The sequence below is a fragment of the Rutilus rutilus genome, assembly GCF_951802725.1.
Source record: "Rutilus rutilus genome assembly, chromosome: 17".
Lineage (NCBI taxonomy): Eukaryota > Metazoa > Chordata > Actinopteri > Cypriniformes > Leuciscidae > Rutilus > Rutilus rutilus.
In genome coordinates this window covers 8,162,465-8,184,131 of record NC_140230.1, presented here as the reverse complement: position 1 = coordinate 8,184,131, position 21,667 = coordinate 8,162,465, and the positions used below count along the sequence as shown (strand labels likewise).

The window sequence follows — 21,667 nt, the reverse complement described above, 5'->3', positions numbered from 1 at the left end:
TCAGCCGGACAAGTGTCAGAAGAGCCATCAGAAAGACACATGACCTGAAGGAGATCATTCTTTCTTCTTCAGCTCGGTGAAGGACACACCGTCACGGGCAGAAGAGACATAAATACAGAACCCTTTACAAACACAGAGAAGAGCAGGTCTTCCTGTGAGGTATTTCAAATAAACCATACGCTTAAAAAATAAAGTTACATGTCAGAGATGCTGGGTCCCATTTCATATAGAAAACTGCTTTAAAAAAAAAAAAAAAAAAAAAAAAAAAAAACCTCTTAAATCACTGCTTCGGCAATGGTGGGAAAGGAGACTGTGGTCTGCTCTGGTCTGAAGCCAACAAACATTTCTGATTGTTACATATGATTTAATTCAATAATATTCTGGCCATTTCAGCAAATGATTATATTAATATTACAATGCCTACGGATGAATCTCAAAAGAAACCATTTGAATGTTAAAGAAACTATTAAGATATTTTTAAATTGTGAATTACATTTTCATGACAATTAAAGCACATTCCCCCTCCAGCCATTTGACTATTTTGCTTTGTTATTCTCATTAGTTTTAAGTTATAAAAAAAAAAAAAAGATTGAATTTGAATTTAAATCAGCATAAATCAAAGGCAATAACCATGATATATTTATTTAAATTGTAAAACACTTACATTTCTTAACAGAAATTAATTTAGTGGCATGGATTATGCTAATGAGTGTCATGAAAATGTCACAATGCAAAAAAACACACAAAAAACACCTTAATTGTTCTTCACTGAAGGTTTTTAGGGTGAAGATGAACATGTTCTTGAAAGGATTCATGAGATTCACCTCTATACATCAGAGAAGATGGGGAAACTAGTTTAATGTCCATCAGGATCCAGAGCGAACCCACAATCCCTTTCTACTCAATCCGGTTTCATCTGTGGTCTGTACGGGTACATATTGATACAAAGCCACTGTAACATCATAACCAATCACCTGAACATGCACACCAGCATACTGTCACATTTGTCAGAGAACTCATGAAAAGAAGGCTTACAAAATCTAAAGTGCCAGCACAAATAAATGCACATCAAAATTTGGAAAACATGGGGGAAAATCCATGAGAACTGGACGGAGCCGGAGAATCGAACCATCATGTGCACGAGACTGTACATCAGGGTCGAGATCCTTCACTCGCCAATACTGAAGCACGATGCGCTTTTGACTGTTGATTGTGATGGATTGTCAATACATTCTCTTTTCCTCTTTAAAACTACATTGAAGTTCAAGGCCAACAATAATATGAAATGTGTATAGGACAAAAAGAATCTGTAACAGCAATAATTACATACATAAAGCCATCACCAAGGAAAACATCACAAATGTATGTACAAAGGAGCTAATCTAGTTAAACCAGGTCAATCTGAAAATAACACTTTAGATCACAGATCTTTCATGGCAGTGAGAAGAAATTCTTTATGTATAGCAAAATTCACAAAATGCCCCGCACTCGGAATATTCAAAATACATATCAGAAGTGTGTGTTTTTTTTTTTTATTTTAAAAAGGTGGTGACATCAATAAAATATTGCTTTGCCTTGGTGTTAAGTCTAGTTGAGAACTAACAGTGAAGATTTCACTAGAAAACTAAAGTGTGAATCAAACAGATCCAGGATCAGGATCTTGTAATAAATGCAGAGACATGCTCACGAAACGCTGTGGACCGCGACTAAAGACTGAACTGATACTCATCAAGAAGTCAAATCTGTATCCTTCACATTAGCTAATCAATCGTTAAAAAAATCGTATAAAAAGTTATGAATAATAACAGTATCTTTTAGCAAAATAAACTTTTGAAATCTTTGTGGTAAATTAAATTTCAAGACCAAAATTTAAGAAAATGACTGCATATCACTTCACTTCGGCTTCATTACGTGGTTCAAAAAGAAAAAGGAAACGACAAAAACAAAAATTCAATTAGCTTTCAAACAATCACAGGCACCATTTTTGGGAACGAACTGTCCATTTACCACAAAACATCATTCATTAGGGATTCAATGTTGGACTCTGATTGTTTGTGTGAAGAAATGAAGGAAGACTTTACTTGATGCAAGATGCAGATAAACATTAAGAGAGAAACTCCACTCATAAACATTAGAAAGAGACACTTTTCTTGGTCGAATTGTTGGACATGATGTCAATTTTTCACTTGCCTATGAGTGAAAAATAGAAAAATACAGGAATATGTTGTCTATCAAAAAGGTAAACACTCCATTATATATATATACTATATATTATGAATAACATTTTTCAGATTCATGATTCTCTAACTACGCCACAGTTATTTTTCTGTATTTGGTCCATAGAAATGTAAAATGTTATGTTTATTTCAATACCTGAAGTAAATCATAATAAAACGTAAAAATGACCCCCAAAAACCCAAGCTGAAACAGCTGACTGAGACTTGCTCATGGATTAAATCGGTAATTGGATGTCCAGAATTTACAAAAGTACAGTGCAACTTACTGTACAAAAAGATGAATGAAAAGAACACACACACCGAAAACAAACAGATAGCCACTTTCCCGCACCCCTGAGCTAAGGGACGAAATATTAAGGAATAAAAACTGACTCGTTTTGATTCAGACCAGCACTTAATCGATCGTATTTTGCACCTCAAATCTGATCCTCATAAACATCCAGCAGGAGGAGACAGAGCTCAGATATCTGTCACTGGCGCTCAACGATCATTTTAGTCAAACACTGAGTAATACTGCTATCAAGCATCAAGCCCATGCAAATACTTATGAATTCATAAAGGCATCTACAGTCATGAAACAGAAAACAAAAGATGTGGACGGTTGAGGGACTGAAAAAGAGAGCGCAAGCCAACCGAGAAAACCGCTTCGATCCGTTACTGACAGGGTCTTCATTCGCTTGCGTCCTTTTTCTCCCGTGATTAAAAAAAACATGCACAGTCGGTCAAGTATCACTCGCACAAATAGATCACCCAATGAGAATGAAATAAGTGCTTGGCTTTCAAGTAGTTGTTTTACCAAAAAAAAAAAAAAAGAGAAAGAAAGAAAAATCCCTTCAATTTGCTCTTAAAATAATCATAATAAGAAAAGTTCCCGATCTCAAATGACAGAAATGATGCTGAGGGGAAGCGTGAAGTAACCAATCAAATGTCACGGATACCAGGTGGTAAACTCTGCAATGCTGCTCCGCCCTCGCCCTCGTCCCCTCGGGGACGTGTAAGATGGGCTCAGTCGAGTTTCTTCTGAGGAGCGTGGTGGTCCCTCGGGCTGAAATCAGCGCAGAAGCCGTTGGCGTGAGGAGGGGAGCTGCTGCCGAATCCTGCATTGTCCGAGTAGAGGAACTCCTCAGCGAACTCGGGATGCTCCTCCGCAAACTCCCTAAAGCTCTCTGCCACCAGGTGGCGTCAGAGGAACAACCAGAGTCAGAGTGGGAAACAAACATGTTTCTACAGAACAATACGGTTCAAATGTTTCTGTTAAGCACACCTTGTGGACATTATGCTCATTAAAATAATTATTGGCTTTATTTCAATTGACTCTTCGCAAAGACCCCCCTTAGTTACTGTTGCTACACGCCATGACGCTCTCACGCCACACATCATGTTCTCACACAGTGAAAAATACACTGCGGAGTAAAGAGGACAGTGACGTTGTCAGATCGCCTGCCAACGAGTCTCCTGGTGAAGGGTGAATTAATCATGCAGATCTAAACTGACGCGGTAACTAGAAGTGTCAAGTCATAACAATAACGTCACTAATGAATCATTCACAACAAGATACAAGAATAAAGAACGCAAACTGAGACTTTCATACAGGAATGAATGGTTCTCTTACCGAAAGTGATTTTTCCAGTGTCCTCGTCATCGATGGCTCTGAACAGTCGGCTGACTTTGAGTTTTCCAACGCCCAGCGCCGTCCTCAACACACACATCAGCTCGTTCTCTGTGATCGCACCGTCTTCTTCTGCCTCGAACATCTGAAAGCAATGCATGCATCTCATCTCAGAGCTGAGCATCATCACTGCAGTGCTCAATAAAACTTGGCATAACCTATTCGTTTTTAAGAGAAATCACACACCTTGAAGGCCAACCTGATGGTGTCTAGTGTTTTTGCAGGCCGACACACCACAGAGAACGCGATCACAAACTCTCGGACATCCACTGAGTTGTCTTCATGCTACTCGGGGAGAGAGAAAAGACGGACCTATTTCATTGAATTGAACATGAGAAACAGCTAATGTATGAAAAGATGGAGGGAACAGCAAAGCATATGCAAATAAATGTCACGCTAGGCAACTAAATGCCTGTTGTTTGATATATTTCAAAGTTGTCAGTGATCGAGTTATGTTAAATACGTTAAGGACAGATATATTTCCACTGTATTACAACTGTTTTACACTATAAAGAGCCATTCAATATTCAAATAAAATGAGAATACAGCGAATTGGACCGCAGAAAGTTGGATTTTCATCTTTACAGTGCACTATTCCAATTGATATCAATGGACTCGCCACATTCTCAGCTCGTTTCTTACCGTCTCTTGGCTGAAAGCGCTATCTCTTGGTTTCTTTCTTTCATACACACGCAAAAAGAGTGAGAAAGTGACAGTGTCTTATTTTTTTCCTAACAGAATTCAACTGGTATTGTTAATTAGCTTTTCACATTAACCTAAGCCTTTGAGACCAAGCACCAATGCGCAAGCAGCAATCCCTGAATTTGTCAATTTCAAGACAGAATTTGTTTTCTTAGTAACTGTATTAGTATTATTATTAGTAGTATTTAGTCTTTTTTTACAGAAACATTAATGTCTCAAACATACAAGCCATTAATTCTTTAAGTTCTGTTTAATATAACAAATGCACTCCACATTTTAGTTCTCGGTTTTTCTATTAGTTTAGTTCAGTTGTTGTGCTTTCAAGTCATTTTGTGAAGAGAAGCTGATTCGATTTAGAAAGTGCCATACAGGGTATGTTTGAAAGCCAAATAACAATTTACCTCGTCAAAGAGAGCAAACATGTCTCTGAGTACGTCTGACACGGGCAGGTCAAGGAACTCGGCGAAATCTTCAAGACTCAGTCTCTCGCCCTGGAGTTTATGAGCCCTGTTCCCATAATCCTGCAGGAGCTTCTCTGAGTTCACACGCTTCAACCTGAGATTAAACATTTACACACTATCAGCACACAGATGGGGGAACAAACTTTATCCGCACCGGTCATCATCACAGGATTCACACACAGTAATCGTAAACAAAAATGGAATGTACAGTATGAAGTGAAGTAGGGGTTGTACAATTAATCTGTCTAATATGGCGATATGGAGTAGTGCCTGTGAATATTAAAGTGAAAAAGACTGCTTTGAAATCGGAAGTCTGCATGTTCAGCATGTCTCAGTTTGGTCTACGTCTCACTATACGAGGACATAAACGTCTTCTCCAGAGCTGCACTCAGTCGCTTCTCCAGCATTTTACCATTTCATTTGAGAAGACTATCATCCAGTGGGGATTTCTTTAAGACTGCAAGGGAAGCTTGGCTTCCCCTATAATGTCAAAAAATGAATGGTCAAATATGTAGGCCTACTATTGTGTCAAAATTTGATTGACTAAAAATGCGTTAGAAAACGTTCATCTCAAAGACGAGTTCGTTCAGAATCAGTTACATATAGCAGGTCGGCTGACTCGATTTCCTTCTCATACATTAACGTAGCGTCACAGTGCATTTCCCTGTTGAAGCCCAGCGTCCATTGACTTCAATGGGGCTTCTTTGAACGTTTTTTTTCAGTGCTTTGAAACTAGACGGTCATTGGATGTCCTGCCCACGGACGCTCAGCGTCTCTGGGGGTGAATGAGGAGTGGGCTGGCCTGGACTCCGGGCTTCTGCGTGATGATTGGAGGGTCTGTTCAAAGGCTGCATCTCCTTTTGATTGACAGCGATTTCATACAATAAAAGTCCCTGACGCTGAAGCTATTCGAGCTCAGTCCCATCGCGGATTTTTCAACTGTAGTCGAAAAACAAACTGCTGCAACCTATTTCTTGATATTTGCTTGTCGAAATTGCAAGCCAATTTTTAAAATACATTTCACACAATTATACATTTATTATATTATCACTTATTATATTTTTTATATTATTATTAATAATAATTAAATTATTATTTATACCTTTATTATATTATTACATTTATACAATTATACCCAACTCTACTGGCCATTGAGAGGACACTGGTCAAGTCACTGGAAAAGACGCCTAGTTGGTACGACAGGGTCACAGAGCATTTTCTTGAAAAGGAACGTAGAATTTACGTATAAATAAATGGACAATTTTTATGATGTAGGCCGAAAATGAGCTTCCCCTCTTTGAAAGACCAGCAGCCGCCACTGATATCATCAGATGCACAAACTCAAAGCTCTTCATTACAACCCAACAAAATAAAAAGAAATTGTGACAGAAATATATTTCTACTGTACAGTAAAATTAATATTAATAAAGTTTTTTAAAACTTAATTTTTAAGGAATATCACAAATTTTCTTCCATGTTTTCAACTTAAAAGTAAATCTCTGTTGTGCAGCACTTTGCCAAAAATACGAGGAATTGTTACATTTTCATTTGATTACATTGAAAAAGATTAATTAAATTGTTAATGCTTTCATTTCATAACCAGTGTTTCCAAAAAAAAAATTAAATCTTTCATAGGGGCCTTTTACTGTAAAATAAATAAATAAAATGATTCAATTAAGTTTTATAAATTGAATTGATTAGATTGTTTTTGATGATTACAATTTAATTAAACCATTGAAACAAAATCCAGAAAAATATTAAAAATATAAAATGTAATTAAAATAAATAAAATGGATTTCATTAGGGCCTTTTAATAAACTTTTAATAAACAGTTTTATGATTTGAATTAATTAGACATGCTTTTTGATTACAAAAAATTTATTTAACCATTAAAACAGAAATTACTCAGAAAAAAAACAAAACAAAATTTGAGATAAATTCAAACTTCAAATTTCAAATTTCATAGGTATATTTCATAAACTTTTAATAAATAGTTTGTTTGTGTTCAGTGCTGTAATGAGACTCACCCCAGACTCCGGACCAGTTTAGCAAACTCCAGCAGACACGTGTCCACGGGCAGCTTGATCTGACCCTCAGCCATGGCTAACTGACAGTCTTCAAACGAGTAGTCTGTCACAGGGACCTGCAGGGCCCTTCACACACACACACACACACATCAGTGTTAGACACCCGCTATCATTTCATTCAGGAACACATTATGCTCTTCAGATCTGCTTTACAGATCCAGTAGAAACCACAAAAGAAGGGTAAATCTCATTTCTTTTGTCACATTTCTTGTCCATGTAAAACATCTTCTATATAATTTTGTTTTTGTTTCTTATTGTTCCAGGACTTTTTATGTTTTGTTACTTTGTTTACGCTCCAGTTAAACACATTGGCCCTCATTTATCAAAAGTGCGTACACCAAATTTCCAGCGTACACCTGGCGTACACCCAAAACCACGGTGACTTTGAGATTTATCAATATGGACGTTGGCGTACGGCACGCTCAAATCCTACGCCAGCTCAGGAGGTGGTGTACGCACGTTTTGAGTGCGGGAATGCGCAGAAAAACAATTCCTAACACCACAAAACGCACTGACAAACTAAAAGATATGATAGGTTATGACCCACTGTAAAAAAACAACAACATAGGGATGTTAACCGATGACCGTTTGACCGATGGTTGACCGTATGAACCGATTAAAGTTGTCCGTAGTCGGTTAAAAAAAAAATCTCTAAATTAGACAGTGGACTAAACGATAGGCTATACAGTTAGCCATCTCATTCCAAGATCTTTTTGTGTTAAGTGAACAAATCCCTCACACTCAATTTTTCATAACTCGCCTGTTTGTAGGCCTACTTAATAAACCAATAAAAACATTTGGTTTTCTGTGTCGGCTGCAAAGATGAAGTCTGACTCGCGATCTTCGCAGTAGTGAACGCGCCGGAGAGAAATACACATTTCATACAGATTAGGCCTACATCATTTTATTTAGTTTTGAATGGTTCTGTTTAAAAGTAGAGATTTCTGTAGATAATAGATATATTTCTATTTTTTTTAGGTGTGTGAGGCGATCAGTCTACCTTATATGTTGAGTTTCGGTTCATGGATGATAGCTTAACGTTATCCAGTTCAGGCGCTGGCGCCTCCGTTAATTTCTCTGCTATTTACTTTTTATTTATTAAATCCAGAAAATTGGATAATGAAACACTGATTAAAATTAAGATACAATTAATACAAAACGAAATTCGCTTTAAAGAAAGGCTTTGTGCTTTCTGTTTGAGGTCTCTGTGAAAGTTTTAAAGCATGCCACTTTCACAGCGCTCACGTCCGTAATGGATAACTGTCACGTAACAATGTTTTTTTCCTCATAAATGCGAACACGAAAAATAAAAGACAAAAGACTTTTTAAAAAAGACAACCATCCACAACTTTATAACACTCCAGGCAAAGTATACCTCTTTTTTTTGTTCAGTAATAAAAAGGCTTTCAATGACAAAAAAAATAAATAATTCAGACTGACAAAATAATAAAAATGACATTCTTCTTCTTTTAAATAATAATAATAATAATAATAATACAAATAATAATAATAACGACATTCTTCTTCTAAATAACAATAAGCGTCATTAATAATAAAAATCATAAATAATAAGAAGAATATTACAAATTGTCATGCAATTATTAATGTGAATGAATGGTACTCCACATCACATCATCATCATTATTGTACACCCCAATACATGTGACGTGATACGAAATTAAATACTAATTGTTTCAAAACACATGCTGTAAAATAATGCATTGTGATAGGTCATTTGCTCATCCAACGTCGGAGAAGTTTCTCTTCTTTGCCGTCTTCCGTGTGTCCATGGCGTAAAATGAGGGCGTGGGGGAAGCGGAGACTTGAATATATAAGGGCGTGTTATTCTAATGACGCTCGTTTTCCACCGCGGCATTTATCAAGGGCAGGTATTGCGTACACCTGGATTTCAAAGGTACGCACAGCTTCATAAATCAGGCGATGAGAGGAGTGTAAGCATAATCTTACGCCAATATATACGCCCATTTCTACGCAAGAATGATAAATGAGGGCCATTGTACCCTCTCATCTCATAGACTTGAGTTATGTAATCTGCAGTATTCACAATATTGAATCTGATTACTGTAACTGCAGAACAAAGATTTTTATTTAAGCAGTATAAATTAAGGTATTACTACCATCATACATAAATACTTAAGCTTTTAATAATAAATCTTTGTTTTTCCCTGCATTACATCATGACAATTAGGGGCATGTCCGTAATTGTTATATTAAAATAATGTAATAATTATTTAAATTATGTAACACATCATATCATATATATATAAAATATGTAATGTATATGATTATTTAAATACCATCGAGGACATTTCTTTTAACACCATTAATGCATGAATTTATTTGATTTGGGCTTATTATTTAGCTTTCTAAATAATTAAATTAAATTGAATGCAGTAATGAGTAAACTACTACAAATACTATGAGATTAATCATGATTAATTACTTTAATTGATTTACAGAGATCTTAAGATAAGTAGCAATGGTCCTAAAAAGGGTTTATATTCTTTATACTATATATGAAATGGGGAGATTCTTCCATGAAGGCCTGTTTAAAACTAAATAATAATAAAAAAAAAACGATTTGCTTAGACTTGTGGACAGGTCACATAATTTAATAACAGATCATTTAAGTTGACAGACAATCCAGACACAGATCGACAACGAGGAGAGCTCAGATCTTACTTTGCCATCAAGCGGCGCACATTGTGAGCGAAGAGCGCTGGATTATCCTTCTCCTCCTCTGAGGGCGAGTATATGGGCAGATACTGAGAGAAAGAAATAGAAAACCAGTCAGCAGTTTCCTGGAGACACGTCTGTGCAAGTCCAGGTTCAGAGACGCAGCCCAAACACGTTCACGACAAGCTTCACTTCCAGCACGATTCAAGCCGGAAAACAAGGTCGCTTCACTCCCATAATGACAGTGGAAGAATTTACATGCATCACCTCGTCCCTCTACACCACTCATAATTAAAGCCACTTTACCGCATTCATGGCTTCTTCATGAAAAGAATGAGTCTGGAGAATTTGCAGGACTCTCAATTGAATAATCAATAAGGAAGACAAAGCCATCAGTTTAATAAAAAAAAAGAAAAGAAAAAAGTTTTCTGTACTGAAGCCGTACTGAACTGTGACCTCAAGAGATATATATAGATATAGATATAGATATATATATATATAGAGAGAGAGAGAGAGAGAGAGAGAGAGAGAGACTCACCTCAATCTGAAACTCATTGTGAAACTGACACAGAGTCAACCACAGGATCTTAAATCTGCAAAAGAACCAGGTTACACTTAGTGACGCTTCTTGATGTTTAACATTTTATTATTTTTCTTCTTTATACCAATGTTTTTTTCTAGAGTTCTGCATTTTAGTCTGGTGTTGGTCCTTTGGTAGTACAGATCCAGCTTGACCACTCATTTTCATACAGTACTACAACTACGAAGGCTGATAACACAGGCAGTTCAATAAAAACCTCTGGTATGATATATGGCACTTACGCTCCAGGCCCCTGCCACGTCCAGGTAATGGTGTCCTGTCATGGGGAAGAAAAACATTAATCCATCAAAATACAGCTCTGTAGTGGAAACCTAACCTTATGAAAGCTCGTTTCCACTGTGGAATAAAATAAAAGGTAATTGCGACTTTTTTCCCCCTCATAATTATTTTTCTCCCAATTCTGAATTGTCCAAATGTTTAATTAAATTTTAATTCTTGCAATTTCGAGTTTATATCTCACGATTCTGCTATTTTTTCTTCAGAATTCTGCACGTTAATGCAGTCGTGAAATCTGGGCAAATCCAGAATTGCGAGATGAAATTTCAGATTCTGAGGAGGAAAAAAAGTCAGAATTGTAAGATATAAACTCAGTATTGCCTTTTTTTTTTTATTACTAAAGCTTCAACACAGCAGAAAAAAATTAAATAAAAATGCTTTACAGGAAGCTCCACACACTGAATAAACAGAATAAAATCATAGAGGTATGAAACTACATGAGGGTGAGCACATGATGACAGTTTTCATAACTGGATGAATTATTACTTTAATGGCAAACGTGTGCGGACGTGCAACTCCTTTAAAGGGGACCTTTGAATGCAAAATTACTTTTATATTGCTTTTGAACATAATTATGTGTCTGCAGTGTGTGTACACAACCAACCTCCCAATTGTGGTTAAAATCCATCCACTCATTTTGTTATTTTCCCCATAAATCTGAAACAGTGTCTCAAAATGAGCCATTCAGGAATGTGCTCCAATGTGACGTCCCATTGGAACAGCCCTATTAGTTTAGCTCTTCCTCTAAATGAGCTGTACACAGTCCGCCATGTTCATCTCCTCGCCAGAACATTAACAGCAGCATTCAAGTAAGACATGTACTATTATTAAAGCAACTAAAGTTATTCAAATAAAGAGTGGATATCTGTTTTTTTCTTTTTCTTTTGTTAATTGATTCATATTAACAACATATTCAACAGTAGGTTCAGTATAGTACGCTGCTTTCATTTTAATACACAGATCTAATATGCACATGTGATTTTCTCTCCCTGCTGTTTACATTCACAGACATAAGTGACTGTGTATATGTGAACTTTGTGTGTATTTGACAGTTTAAGCGCAAACAGTCTGGCGCCTGACAGCCAGCTTTCTGTGTGCGTGCGCTCAGAATTTTAAACAGATATGGCTTTAAAACACATGCAAATAATAAATATTCATGATGACGAAGAACTGCAATGTCACATGAGCGTGACCGCGATAGAGATGACAATCAAAACCAAACAGATGTTTCGTTAGTTAAAGGCACAGCGCTATTCTGGATAGGGAGGCGGGAAGCAGCGGCTCAGTTGCATTTTAGATACATGGACGAAAACAGCATGTTTTTGCTTCCACTCAAAAATGATCATATCAGATACTGAATCAAGAAAAAAAGTCAAACGTCTCACCAGCTGGTTTGGGTAGCGGATCACTACAGGCTGTACAGGAACCGCTGGAATGAACGCTCCTGAATCACACATACAAACAACATCAGCACATCATGTTGTACTGCACAATCGTTATGCTCTAAAAGGTTGCATTTGCATAAAATTAGCACAGAACAGACACTGAACAGAAACCCTAGAAAACAGATTAGTCATTTTGTTGTTTGAAGCTTCCAGTGCACACAAAAATACAAGACACATAACAATACAATTAAAGAATAAAAATATGAAGTATAAAGACACAGTTAGGTTAAAGTAAGAATAGACATATTTACAGAATAGTAACACATTTACAGTATTATGGATAATATGAATAAACAGGAGTGAATTTAAAAGATAATTAGGGAGCAAGAGCACATACACACCTGGTTTGAATGTGATCAGACAGGATCTATTAGTGCACGTCCCCTCTGGAAATATCATTATCTGGAAGACACGCAGATTTTCTGATCTGTCCACAATCATTCATTATTTCACTAAATCACAGTGTGTGACATGACAACTCTCAATTACTCACTGCATTTTAGGGAAATGATTTAAAAAGAAATGCAGACTCACTATGTCCCAATCATATGACTTTAAAATATTAAACCCACAATGTTTACAATTCTAAAACATCAAAGCAGCACAGAGTAAGGAACATGGAGTAAATCTGAAATCATTTTACTGCGAGTGGATGTGTGTGTTAAATTGTTTTATTGATGATAGTTTTTTATTTTTATTATTTCTCCCTGTGTCCTCGAGATCACTTTCCATTATGTTAGTATTTTGTGAAATGCATTTAACAAAAGACTTTTCCTTAATGACATCATCCTGCAGGAAGTGACATCATTTTGGAGGGAAATCAACACCAGAAGCATCAGTAAGTATCATCAATGGATCTGAGGTTTCGTGCTGTTAGTTGGTTTGTGTCTAAAACATTTAGCGTGCACTCTAAATGCGCAAGCTCACTAGTCTAACCTACTATGACACTAAAAACACTATGCGTGCACTCACTAGATGTGTTTTTGAAAAATGAGGGACATGCTTGATAATGTCAAATAGCACATCATCAAAAAAACAATCACAATATAATCGTAGATGATATACAATATATCGTACGCCCCCAGGTCTCACCGACTCTCTTTGGGAAATATTGTACCAAACCAGGCTGATTGAGAGTTGGTGGTCATCAGGGTTTTAAACTAACACCCGCCAAATGCGGGTAAAAATCAACTGTGGCGGGTAACGCTGTCAAATCACGAGCCAATTTGGCATGTTACTCATTATGTTTACTCACTTTGCTGGGGAATTTGTTTAAATTTTGTATAAGCCAAATCTGCGCAGATTTAGCACAAATACTCAACTCGCGAGTCATCATGATGTATTAAATACAGCGCATCTGGCTTACTTGAACATTCCCGTCACTACACAACAAAAGAACGGCGCGCTTGTTAATTTGCATTGAAGCAAAAGCGAAGATTAAAAAGCATTTGGTTAACAGAAAAGACAGTATTATTTTCCATCATCCTACTTTTTTAAAATGTTGTTTGTACTGTATTGATATGTCCACATAAAATACATTTTCGGTGATGAGGATGAAAGAAGAAGGGAGGAGATGGCTGGATGACAGGATTTTGTTTGAATAAGAAATTATATATATATATATATATAGCTGTGACATAGTTAATCTGGTTTATTATTATTTAATTTTTTTTGGCTAGTAGAAGTTCTGAATGGCAGATAAATTTAAAATGTAGTAGCCAAATTGGCCGGTGGGTAAAAAAGTTAATTTCAAACCCTGGTGGTCATACCTGAGGCCACTCTCCTCCTGAATGAGCTCTTCTCTTGATCTCTTCCACCGTCTTCCGTCTGGAGTCCTGATCTGATCGCGACACAAACACAGGCCGGATGAATTTGATCAGAGCTGGAGGAGGGAGAGATATGATCACATGGGTCACATGCACAGGTTCAGAAGGTCACGCAATGCTGTAAAAACTCATCTGCCCTGGTGCGATGGCTGTACAAAGGTTTTTTAAAGGTGAGGAGCTATTTTTAATGAGCTGCTTGATTGCAGGATCTGATTCAATGACACATTGAGGACAGTGTTACCGGGTGAATCTCACCAAAATGGTCAAGATTGAGCATAATAAGCAGAGAGAAAGAAAGATTGTGTTTCCCATTACAGGATGAAAGCTTGGTGTCATTTTCCACCCCAAAGGTTTCATATAAGTGAAATTTTGCATAAAGAAAAATGTTTTTTAGGGCTGTTATGAATATCTTGATGTTCATGTAATTAATGAAATACATTCATTTAAGACTAAAATGAAATGTTTCCACATCAAGCTGTGTGGAATTGCATATGCTTAACTGTCATCTTTATGGTTTACAAACTTTAGATTTTATTACATTAGTGGTCAACCAATATTGTTTTTTTGATGGCCGATGCAGATGCCGATATATAAATATACACATACTGTATATATTTTAATTCATATTTAAGTAATTAGAAATAAATAATTTGAAAATTAATAAAAAAAATAAAGAAATCTCTAAATTAGATGGCAACTTCTTGATTCTGTAATCGTATTACAGTATTTTTCCACAAATCAAAAAAAAATATTGTTGGAAAAAATATGAACAAAAGGAAGTAAACACTGTAACCAACAGAGCACTCAGTAATCTGGTAAATTGTGCGCACCTGGAATCATATTTTTTTTTCAAATGAAGACAAGGTAACACTAATTTTACTTATAGTAAAAACTGAACTGTTTAAAATCAAGGATTTTAAGTCTGTCGATCGTGCGTTTAGTGAAACTGAACTCTCCTGTTCACACGGACTGACAAACAAAGGAACACGTTCATGCAGGCTACAAATGCACACTTCAGAATATCTGACAGCTGGATTCGACCAAGTCTGCGCGGTTTGTGAAATGCAATGTTTATTAGATATTCAAAGATTTGTTTAAATTATATAAATGCGTATTTGCTGAATGTTGACAGTAAATGAGAAAGTATAATACAAGTTCTGAAAAATGTATCACATTTTCCACAAAAATATGAAGCAGCACAACTATTTTCAACATTGATAATAATCAGAAATGATTCTTGAGCAGCAAATCAGCATATTAGAATGATTTCTGAATAACCATGTGACACTGAAGACTGGAGTAATGATGATGCTGAAAATTCAGCATTGCATTACAGGAATAAATTACATTTTAAAATATATTCAGATAGAAAACTGCTTTTTTTTTACTGCATTTTCTATCAATTACATGCAGACTTGAGCATAAGAGATTTTTCAAAAACATTCAAATCTTAGTTAATTATTCCAAACTTTTGCACGGTAGTGTAAATAAATTCATGACATTTGTTTTATTAATCGTAGCTTTTTCTTTGCTTCTCTCTGTTCAGTTCTGTTGAGACGTCACAGTCACACTCTAAGCTTTCTCTTTCACTTCCTTACAGTGCTGCTGAAACTCCTCGTCAGAAGGAACTTCAGTCTACAGCAGCACTGCAGGGAACAGGAGCGTGAGCTCTGGAGGTGTGTGGAGGAAGAGCTGATGATGATGATGATGATGATGATGATTGAGATCACTGCTGAGTGGGAGAGCAGATATGGACGGAGATCACTATCGAGGGATTAAGCTGCAGCATGCGACTAAGAGCCGCCCCGGCTGATCAGGGACTTAACGCCTACACCAAAATTAGCATGCACTAACCAGCTTCATCTAATTGCCCGGCCACAAATTGCACGGTCCGCACATGCTCTCAAATGTGCATCATATATAGAGTATCAGCACACAAAGATGATGCCTGTGCCATGTTTAAATGTGACTAACCCTTCTAAACGTTGCAGTTGTTTTTAGAGATCAACCGATATATCATTTTCCCATAATCAGGTAGCCTATCGTTTTTTTAAAAATCGGATTCACCGATAAATGGTGTTATCTTGTGGCCATTTTGAGAATTGCGCGCAAGACTGCCATTAAAGCACTGCTCTCACTCTCTCACGTCAACAACGGTGTTCAAAAGGTAAAATAACTTATCTCCCTTAATTAATAAACTTTATGTAACATATCAGCCATTAATGCACAAATGAGATATGTTACATAAATGATAAAACAGCGCTCTGTCAGCAGGTATATCATAATCTAGAGATGATTCTGATAACATGCCAGGTGAACTCGGTAATTACGATTATCTATTTGTGGTTTTGTTTATTTTTCCACACAATGTTTGCGTATTCCTGCGGATATTCCAGCGTGTTCCATTATATTCACTCTTTAGCCTATCAAACAACACAAACCTTTCAGAACTGTAGTTTAAAACGAATGCTTATATTTATGGGGAGTTGATAGACTCCCGTGTCTTTATGCATGTTCTCCATTTGAAAACATTAGACTTTGTAAATTTATTTTGCCTGTTGTTTATATGCTGCTGTTATAAATAAAAAGTAATGTTTTTTTATACATTATTATTCAGGCGGTTTAGAACATTTTATGCTTTTTTAATTTTAGAATAATTTTTACATGCTATATTCATTACCTTTTTGTTTACCTTATCAAAGATTTTATTTAAAAAATACACTTTAGTGACATTTAGTGAGTAATATATTATTATTGTTTGCACTCTTTCAGACTATTTATTGATGTAGAAGTCTGTTTTGTATTTAAGGAGGGTGTGAAATTGCAAAAATTACAGTTTTTAAAATTGTTAAATAAAACAGTTTGTTCAGTTCTATGCTGTTGTTATAATTGTCAAAAACAGAAATAGAACAATAAATAAATAAATAAATAAATAAATAAATATCGGCTATCGGGCACATAAACACGCAAATAATAAAATAAATAAAAATATTTTTTAAAAATCAAATGTAAATTCATGCCCCAGTTACACTTAATGTTGTCACATTTTCCTTGTTAAATAATATTTGTATTTTTACATTAACAATCTCTCAGCTCTCAGATTTAATTAAAAAGATCTTCATTTGTGTTTTGAAGATGAACGAATGTCTTACGGGTTGGGAACAACATGAGGTAAGTATTTTTAGGGTGAAATAATGCTTTAAAGTCTCTTTCCTCTGTTACACAACGATGTATTTGAGAAGAGAAAGACACCAGTGCATCTATGATCATGCAGCCTTGTCACGCACTTGTGTATTTCAGTAGCAATCCCTCGAGGCCCTTCTATTTGTTGTTGCTGCTCGTCTCCACTGTCCCCTCAGCAGAGCATCATTAAGAGTATAAACTATTTATTTTATATTAATGATCAACCATCATTTATCACCAAGGCCACTATTTTGCATGTTTTAAATATTGGCATCGGATTTTCTGTTTGGCCGATGTGTCTGAAGCGGGACTTTTATCTTGACAGCACTGAGAACGCCAGCCCCTGAGCTCCCCTTCTCAATTGTCATTAGTTTACAGTTTCAGTTTCTAAATAAATGATCTGACATAACTGTTAAACAAAAGGAAGTAAATGATGTGCTAAAAAGTATACAGTTGGTTAGTGTTGACTTCCTTTTTATTTAATATTTTAACAATTTCTTTAATGAAAAATACTATAGTAGGATTACAGAATCAAGAAGTTACCATAAAAAATAAATAAAAATCAGATTTAATTTTACATAATTGTCATCAAGGTTTTCCATATAATCCATTTTTAAATTATTTATTTCTAATTTAGCAAATATTATGTAAAATAAATATAAATTTCATTTATGTGTTTAAAATAAGTTGAGTGATATCATACATCTGATTTTTTTCCATAAGATAGTGGCCATAAAAAACTAAATAGGTGCCACAAGGTTCGATTCTCAGGCCAATACTGTTCTCTGTGTATATCAATGATGTCTCTCAGATCCACCTCTACGCAGATTACACCATTAATATAATATTTTTAATCTTACAGTTCAAATTACAATCCGGCCTCTAGTTAATAAACGCCAGAGGAGAACTGGCCCCCGACTGAGCCTGGGTTCTCCCAAGGTTTTTTTTTCTCCATTGGGTCACCTGATGGAGTTTTAGGACACTATTAGGTCACTTGATGGAGTTTTTCGGTTCCTTGCCACTGTTGCCTTTGGCTTGCTCAGTTGGGGATATTCTGGGGATATCTAATTTGATTTGATCAATAAATTCCACTAGAAACAAACCTTGTTGTATTATTTTAATTTAATACTGTGAAGCTGCTTTGATACAATCTGTATTGTGAAAAGCGCTATACAAATATACTTGACTTGACTTGACTTGACCATTCTATACACATCTGGTCCTACATTGGACACTGTGCTAACCAATCTCCAAAAGAGCTTCGATGCAATTCAACATGCATTCTGGGGACTTAAGCTGCTCCTAAATTCCAGCAAAACTGCATGCTGTTCAATCGCACGCTGCCCGTACCCGCCAACTTGACTAGTATTTTGACTCTGGATGGATCTAGACTAGATTATGTGAACACCTACAAATACCTAGGTATCTGGTTAGATAATTCACTTTCCTTTCAGTTCCATATTAACGAGCTTCAATCCAGAATTAAATCTAGAATTGGCTTCTTATTCCGAAAACAAAGCCTCTTTCACTTATGCTGCCAAACATACGCTGGTAAGAATGACTGTCCTACCAATAATAGATTTTGGCGATGTCATTTATAGAACTCTTCTGAAAAGGTTAGATGTGGTCTACAACAGTGCCATCCGTTTTGTCACCAATGCCCCTTTTAACACACACCATTGCGACCTATATGAATTAGTGGGCTGGCCCTCTCTATATACTCGACTCCTGACCCACTGGTACCATCTTATATATAAATCAATTCTACGCAAAACCCCTCTGTATCTGAACTCTCTCCTCACCATTGCCTACCCGTCCGTAACCTGCGCTCTAGCAGGTACATCTCCCTAGTAATCCCAAAAGCAAATACTTCCTTCAGCCGTAGCTCCTTCCAGTTTGCAGCTGCATGCGACTGGAATGAGTTACAAAAGACTCTGAAACTTGAGAACACCATCTCTCTCACTTCCTTTAAAGCACGACTATCAGAGCTTCTGCCTGTTCGTTGCACATGTTGACCCCCCTTCCTATAATTTCACACTCAATTTACCTCTGCTCTAGTGCCTTTTGTTCTTTGGTACCCTGCTTGCACTGTCCTGCACATTATCTTATGTGTTGTATGCTATTTGCACAATTATGCCCAGTATCATATACTACTTATGTAGTTGCCTTGCTATTTTAAATAACAACTTGATCCCTTTATTATAGATTATGTTGCACTGATTGTTTATATATCGACACTGTTTATTCTATTGTTCAGAAAACTTGTATTTTATTTATAATTTCATTTCCTTGTGTATTTAATGTGTAATTTGTGTAATTTCATGTGGAACTATTTGTTATCTTGCACCTCGCTTTATCTTGGCCAGGTCGCCGTTTCAATTGAGAACGTGTCTCTACGTGCTCACCTAGTTAAATAAAGGTGTAAAAAAAATAAAAAAAATAAAATAAAAAAACCTAATTAAATCAGTTGACCACTAATTTAGATATAATTTATATAGTATTTATTATTTACTTTCCGAAAAAAATAGTTCATAACGCCTTTTATAAAAGGACAACATTGACAAGTCAATAAACTCTAGTTGACAATGATAATGAGAACAGGCTGAATGAATGAGAAAAGTGTTTCTGTCCTTTTTTTGTTTCACTGCCTTTAAAATAACAGATTTTTATGCACACTTACTTCCCCACACTGGAATGTCTTTGCTCTCGGCTTTCATCACAATCGACGCCATGGTCATGGTGACGGGAATAGCGTCGAAATATGACGAGTGAGGGCCGAGGGTGAGGATGGGCGCTTCGGTGGGCAGAGCCCTTCTGCCTTTAACACTGATCCAGTGGAAGCCGCCCGCGAACCACATGACCCGCATGAGGATCCTCAGCACCAGGTCCACCACCCTACAGAAGAAGAGCGAGTCTGAGATCAGACCACATGCAGCGTCATTCAGACGAAAGGTTTGGGAACATGAAGGTGGATTCGTTTCATTAGTGCGAGTGTTGTCTGAACATAAGTGAGCTGTATGTGAACTGCTGTTATGTATGCTACTGTAGGTCTACACCACACTGGGGAAAAAATGACTGTGATATTTTGTTCTTCTGCAATATACATTGTGACATGACTTAAATAGCTCTATTTGGAAAACTTTTCCCACTTGAGTTCATAGGCCACATTCCCACTGTTTTTGAACCTATTATGATTTTTGTTTTGACTTATTAACCTGTTAACGGTCACCCCTCTTTTTGAGCATAGATCTGAACTTTAATGATTGAAGTTCATGAATGCTTTGGAATACAGACCTAATATTGGTTTCTTTTAAAATACACTCTGCATTTTGCAGAAGTGAAAGCACTTTTAGTTCACACAATATTATATATATATATTTTATTCTAGTAAAATAGTTAAGTTAAGGAACTCAAACTAGAAATGATGAAATGATGACTGTAAATGATGCAGAAGATTGTATTATAAGCTGCTCACATGTAAATTAACACAGTGCCACATGCCACTGAAATACGCATTACGAAGCAGTGCATTTATTTTTTTCATTAAATGATAGCCTTTGCAATTTCATAATCGCACTAAGCCATATGATGATATTGACTTTATTTCGATATGTCATGAAGAGCTAATCTATACAGTTGAGTTCCTTAACTACAGACATCAGGCTCTCTCGAATATGTCAGGCAAAGTTCAAAGGCTTGAGGCACAATGATCATGAGCCACACAACACTAGTGCATCATAGCATGCACAGTACACATGCATCCCTGACTTCCTATGAATGTGGTTTGAGTGCTCAATCACTATTGATCACTATATAATACCACGTTTAAATGGGGAGCAAACATTATATTGCAGTGCAGACGGGCACACGCTCAGACACCTGTGAGCCCAATCTGAGGGGCAATGGAAAGCATTACTGATTCAGGATCTGCCCACAGGAGGGTGCTTAACCATCTCACAGCTCAATAAGACACAACCGCTTCATTAATTAGAGGTCAAGTGAGGTTATTAGTAGTTATTAACATTGCTGGACGTAATTAGCATCTCTAAAAAGAGTGTTTAATTAGATGCTGGATCTACTGTACAGAAAGAGGATGTTTCCCAGTGGGCATCTTGAAATAGCCATTGAAAAGACAACAGCATGTGTGTGTGTGTGTGTGTGTGTGTGTGTGTGTGTCATTGAGGCTCAGTGTGACATAAGGTCTATGTGACTGTGCCTCATATCGGCATTACACACCGATTCAAGCATATATACACTTCTGTTCAAAGATTTGGGGTTAGTAAGCAGATATTAATACTTTTATTCAGCAAGGATGCATTAAATCGATCAAAGAGACATTAAATAAATTAATAATTCATTTTTAATAATTATAAATATCTTTACTGTCACTTTTGATTAATTTAATGCATCCTTGCTGAATAAAAGTTATATTTCAAATAAACATCGTTCTTTTGAACTTTACATAAATCAACGAATTCTGAAA

The 21,667-nt window shown here is 36.3% G+C and overlaps 1 protein-coding gene across 1 annotated transcript in view; it reads right to left on the bottom strand.

The window, feature by feature from the left end:
* Nucleotides 1–1,539: 1,539 nt before the first annotated feature.
* Nucleotides 1,540–21,667, bottom strand: part of LOC311276068 (lysophosphatidylcholine acyltransferase 1) — a 52,920-nt gene continuing 32,792 nt past the window's right edge. Inside the window, exons 3-14 of the mRNA XM_084385535.1 lie at nucleotides 19,865–20,079; nucleotides 13,945–14,057; nucleotides 12,517–12,577; nucleotides 12,116–12,174; nucleotides 10,676–10,710; nucleotides 10,392–10,446; nucleotides 9,860–9,942; nucleotides 7,097–7,222; nucleotides 5,010–5,163; nucleotides 4,093–4,191; nucleotides 3,850–3,991; nucleotides 1,540–3,403 (exon numbers count right to left, since the gene is read on the bottom strand). Of these exons, the coding sequence (XP_084241661.1) occupies nucleotides 3,243–3,403; nucleotides 3,850–3,991; nucleotides 4,093–4,191; nucleotides 5,010–5,163; nucleotides 7,097–7,222; nucleotides 9,860–9,942; nucleotides 10,392–10,446; nucleotides 10,676–10,710; nucleotides 12,116–12,174; nucleotides 12,517–12,577; nucleotides 13,945–14,057; nucleotides 19,865–20,079 (1,303 nt within the window). The 3' untranslated portion in view covers nucleotides 1,540–3,242. The remainder of the gene's footprint in view (nucleotides 3,404–3,849; nucleotides 3,992–4,092; nucleotides 4,192–5,009; nucleotides 5,164–7,096; nucleotides 7,223–9,859; nucleotides 9,943–10,391; nucleotides 10,447–10,675; nucleotides 10,711–12,115; nucleotides 12,175–12,516; nucleotides 12,578–13,944; nucleotides 14,058–19,864; nucleotides 20,080–21,667) is intronic.